At 51.8% G+C, this 5,000-nt stretch overlaps 1 protein-coding gene across 1 annotated transcript in view; it reads right to left on the bottom strand.

The window, feature by feature from the left end:
• itsn2b (intersectin 2b) overlaps positions 1-5,000 on the bottom strand; it is a 29,625-nt gene that overhangs the window by 10,580 nt on the left and 14,045 nt on the right. The window contains exons 12-18 of the mRNA XM_083684234.1: positions 4,210-4,996; positions 3,772-3,896; positions 3,351-3,529; positions 2,803-2,902; positions 1,962-2,155; positions 1,570-1,622; positions 102-268 (exon numbers count right to left, since the gene is read on the bottom strand). Of these exons, the coding sequence (XP_083540360.1) occupies positions 102-268; positions 1,570-1,622; positions 1,962-2,155; positions 2,803-2,902; positions 3,351-3,529; positions 3,772-3,896; positions 4,210-4,996 (1,605 nt within the window). The remainder of the gene's footprint in view (positions 1-101; positions 269-1,569; positions 1,623-1,961; positions 2,156-2,802; positions 2,903-3,350; positions 3,530-3,771; positions 3,897-4,209; positions 4,997-5,000) is intronic.

Genomic DNA, 5,000 nt, shown 5'->3' with positions numbered 1-5,000 from the left:
CATGTTGTGTGTGTGTGTGTGTGTGTGTGTGTGTGTGTGGATGTGTGTGTATGCGTATGTGTGTGTGTGTGTGTGTGTACGTGTGTGTGTGTGTGTCTTACGTCCGTCTCTTTGGGTTTGACGTAGTTGGAGGGGAACACCCCTGTGCGGTCTCCTATACAGCCCTTCCACCACTCCCCCTCCCTCTCCGTCACCAGGATGACGTCCCCCTCCCTGAACGTCAGGTCCCCCGGCTCTGGGCTCTCATAGGTGTACAGCGCCACATACTCTGTGATTGGGTACAGAGAAATACATTCAAGTCAAGTACAGACTGTATTGGTCTTATGGCACAAGATACATAGGAATTGGGAAGTTGATTTGCTGAAGTTGAAGTTCAGCGGGCGCTTAATGGCGCAGCACACTAATGTGCACACCACGTAATCACAAGGTTCCTGGTTGGATTCCGACCCTCGACACGTCTTGCATGTCATCCCTCCTCTCTCTCCCATCCTTCCTGTCAATCTCTACTGTCTCTCTCAATAAAAGCAGAAATGCCCCTAACATGAAATGCCCCCTAACACCCTACATTACCAGCAAAACATTAAGTTTCTTCCTTTCTCTCGCACTGTGGCTGCCGATGGCACTTGTCCTTATCTAAAGTTTTACTTACGATGACTGTTACTTGACACTTACTTAGACAAATGTGGTCATTGTAAGTCGCTTTGGATAAAAGCATCTCCTAAATGACTTAAATGTAAGTGGGATTTGTTGTTTTTGATTTGGCTAGGCTGGGAGGTTGGTGTGAAGGGCGTTAGTCAACCGGTCAGGAGAGGGATTACTCTGAAATGTGTTCTTTTTTATTTATTTTTGGTGGGGCAGCCCCACTCCCATATTTCATTTTTATTGGATAGAGACAGTGAGGAGAGGCAGGAGAGTAAGGAGGAGAGGGTATGTCAGCAGGGCAGGGGCCGGATTCTAACCCATGCCGAGATGGGCATGTGTGTGCACTGTAGGCCGTGGTGCTAGACCACTGGAACCACCCTAGGCCATGGTGCTAGACCACTGGAACCACCCTAGGCCATGGTGCTAGACCACTGGAACCACCCTAGGCCATGGTGCTAGACCACTGGAACCACCCTAGGCCATGGTGCTAGACCACTGGAACCACCCTAGGCCATGGTGCTAGACCACTGGAACCACCCTAGGCCGTGGTGCTAGACCACTGGAACCACCCTAGGCCGTGGTGCTAGACCACTGGAACCACCCTAGGCCATGGTGCTAGACCACTGGAACCACCCTAGGCCGTGGTGCTAGACCACTGGAACCACCCTAGGCCGTGGTGCTAGACCACTGGAACCACCCTAGGCCGTGGTGCTAGACCACTGGAACCACCCTAGGCCATGGTGCTAGACCACTGGAACCACCCTAGGCCGTGGTGCTAGACCACTCGAATGTGTTCTTATCCACAACCAGGAGATTAGGAGGAAGAGTGCTTCTGACAGAGATCTGAGGAGCAAACCCCCTCTCCCCCCCCCCTCTCTCCCCCCCTCTCTCTCTCCCCCCCTGTTGGTTAGACTGAGTGCTTCCTACCTTCTTGCTGAGAAGCGTCTGTCTCACATCCATCAGGAGGTGACTGCATCGGGCTGGAAACAAACAAACATTATAGACTTTACTCACTCCTAAGGACACCCTGTGTGTACAATTAACTTGGTTGGTCAAACCATTATAAATACAAATTAATTATTGGATGCAGTTTCCTAGGCCATGCATACAACATTAGTCTTTTTTTTTTTTTTAAGGACCATCTAGACAATCACCCAACCCTAGTGTGTGTGTGTGTGTATGTATGTATGTATGTGTGTGTATATGTGTCCGTGTGTATATGTGTCCGTGTGTGTATGTATGTATGTATGTATGTATGTATGTATGTATGTATGTGCGTGCGTGTGTGTGTGTGTGTGTGTGTGTGTGTGTGTATTTACTCTGCGTTGTCGTCCTCTCCCACCAGTGTGACGTATGTCTTGGGGAACCAGCCCTGCACCCCTCTCAGCTCCCCCAGCCACCAGCTCTCCTGCTGCTCCAGCACCCTGATCACGTCGTCCTTGCTGAAGTTCAGGTGGCTGTCGGTCTTAGCTGTCCAGGAGCACAAGGCCTGGGCCAGCAGGTTCCCCACCACCTAGAGCCAATCGGACAGGGTTATTTCATATATACACTATATATATATATATAGTACATATACAGTACCAGTCAAAAGTTTGGACACAAACTTGCCAAGAGTGTGCAAAGCTGTCATCAAAGCAAAAGGTGGCTACTTTGAAGAATCTAAAATATAAAACATATTCTGGTTTGTTTAACACTTTTTTGTTTACTACATAATTCCATACGTGACATGGTGCATTATCATGCTGGAAGAAGCCGTTAGAAGATGGGTAAATTGTGGCCTTGAAGGGCCCAAAGTGTGCCAAGAAAACTTTCCCCACACCATTACACCACCTCCACCATGAGAAGGTGCACAGGTGCTTCTAATGAAGTGCTCGGTGAGTGTAAATCTACAGTGGAACACTTAGTGACAACATTCCTGGGGTTGCCAGGTACAGTATCTATGTGTGACATCGCTTGCGGCATGAGGAAGCGGTCTGGACTGTCTGGCAGCAGCAAGATCTGCGTGGGGTGTTGTGGCACAATCCGCTCACCCAACATATCCTGCTTCCTACATTCAAGCTTCCTGGTTCTAGTGTGTACAACCCGTGGCGAGGACAGCCGTGGGTGTAGGGTTCTGAACGGGGTGAAAGCAGGTCTCCTGGGTTTCTGGTTCAGCCTTACCTGCCCTTGTTCGGAGGGGGTGGGGTTAGGAGCGTGGGTGGGAGTGAAGGCGGAGTTCTGTCCTGACCCTGTGGGCATGGCGGCCTCTCCTCCAGATATCCTGAGGGGTGAAAGGTCAAGAGAGAAAGGTCATGAACCTTTTCTGTCTGTATCAATGTTTACAATTTCCATCCCGCCTGTGTTGAGAAAATGTTCAAGCATAAAGCTCCACCAGGCCCATGAAAGATGCATGTATGTGTGTATGGATATGTGTGTACGGATGTGTGTGTATGCATATGTGTGTGTGGATGTGTGTGGATGTGTGTGTGTGTTTGTGGATGTGTGTGTATGCGTGTGTGTGTGGATGTGTGTGTGTGTGTGGTGTGTGGATGTGTGTGTGTGTGTGTGTGGATGTGTGTGGATGTGTGTGTGTGTGTGTGTGTGTGTGTGTGTGTGTGAGGATGTGTGTGTATGCGTGTGTGTGTGTGTGTGTATATATGTGTGTGTGTGTGTGGTGTGTGGATGTGTGGTGTGTGTGTGTGTGTGTGTGTGTGTGGTGTCCAGCGTACCCTGTGTTGTTGGGGGTGGTGAGCTGTGGTCTCAGGGCCTGTTTAACTGGAGCAGCAGCAGAAGCAGCAGGAGCCTCTGGTTGAGCCTGTCTCTCCACATAGCTCTCTGGAAACCAGCCCATCTTCCCCTGCACGCTCCCATACAGCCAGCCCTGCTCCCGCTCCGTGCTCTCATCCACCTAGGAGACACACACACACACGTACACACACATACAGACAAGGACACACAAACACGGACACACAGACACGGACACGGACGGACACACAGATACACGCACAGACACACACGGACAGACACACAGATACACACACACAGACACACACGGACAGACACACAGATACACACACACAGACACACACGTTAGAAGTTATAACAGCAACATGACTCAGAGAGAGAGCGCACGTACCAGTGTTTCCCTACCTCGATGACATCATCGCCCTCGAAGCTGAGCTCGTCCTTGTTGCGAGCGGTGAACGGGTACAGCGCTCGGAAGGAAGTGAGCGCCGCAGACTTCCTGTGCTCCGTCGCCTGAGGCTGCAGGCCGCCTGGAGGAACCAATCACAAGACAGAACCTCACGACGCGTCAATCGCTCGCCCGGCCCAATGTCCTTGGGTCATGAGAGGACCGCTTTAACAGAGTGTCGTGCCGATTCTGGGCGCTTAAGTGGCGTTGCACACTGAGGCGCATACCGTGTTGTCGCAAGGTCCCTGGTTTGATTCCGGCCATCGCCATATCCTGCATGTCATCCCTCCTCTCTCACCCATCCTTCCTGTCAGTCTCTACTGTCTCTCTCCAATAAAGCAGAAATGCCCTAAAAACATATACAAAAATAATAAAATAAAAGTGATTCCTCTTACCTTTCCTCTCCTCCAGGCCTTTGAGCAGGGCGGAGAGTTTCTCATGGATGTCAGACTTCCCTGCGCCCTGCTGCGGGCGAGACGCCTCCTCCTCTTTCCTCCTCCTCTCCTCCTCCTGTTTCTTCCTCTCTTCTTCCCTCTTCTTCTTCTCCTCCTCCTCCTCCTGTCTCCTCCTCTCCTCTTCCCTCCTCTTCCTCTCCTCGTCTGCTCTCCTCCTCTCCTCTTCGGCTCTCCTCCTCTCCTCCTCACGCCTCTTCTTCTCCTCCTCCTCCTGTCTTTTCCTCTCCTCTTCCCTCTTCTTCCTCTCCCCCTCCACTCTCTTCCTCTCCTCTGCGTCTCTGACTGCTGCGTCCACGGCCCGCTGGCGCCTCCTCTCCTCCTCCTCCCTCTCTCTCCTTTGCTCCTCCTGTCTCTCCTCCTCTAATCTCCTTCTCTCCTCCTCGCGTTTGCGTTTCTCCTCTTCTTGCCTGCTCCTCTCCTCCTGCCTCCTCCTCTCTTCCTCTCTACTCTCCTCCTCTCTCCTCTTTCTTTCCTCCTCTCGTTTCCTGTCCTCTTCCTCCTGTCTCCTCCTGTCTTCCTGCCTCCTGTGTTCCTGCTCTCTCCTCTCCTCCTCTCTCCTCCTTTTCTCCGCCTCCTCCTTTGCTCTGTGCTCTCGTTCTGCCTGTTCTCTAGCGGCCCTGAGGCGTGTCTGTATCTCTCTCTCCTCCTCCTCTCTCAGTTTGGCCTCCCTCTCCTCCTGCAGCATCCTCTGTTTCTCCTCCTCCTCCCTCTGCAGTTTCATCTGCCACTGA

This window comes from Argentina silus (genome assembly GCF_951799395.1).
Source record: "Argentina silus genome assembly, chromosome: 14".
Classification (NCBI taxonomy): Eukaryota; Metazoa; Chordata; class Actinopteri; order Argentiniformes; family Argentinidae; genus Argentina; species Argentina silus.
This window is presented reverse-complemented; position numbering and strand designations above follow the sequence as displayed.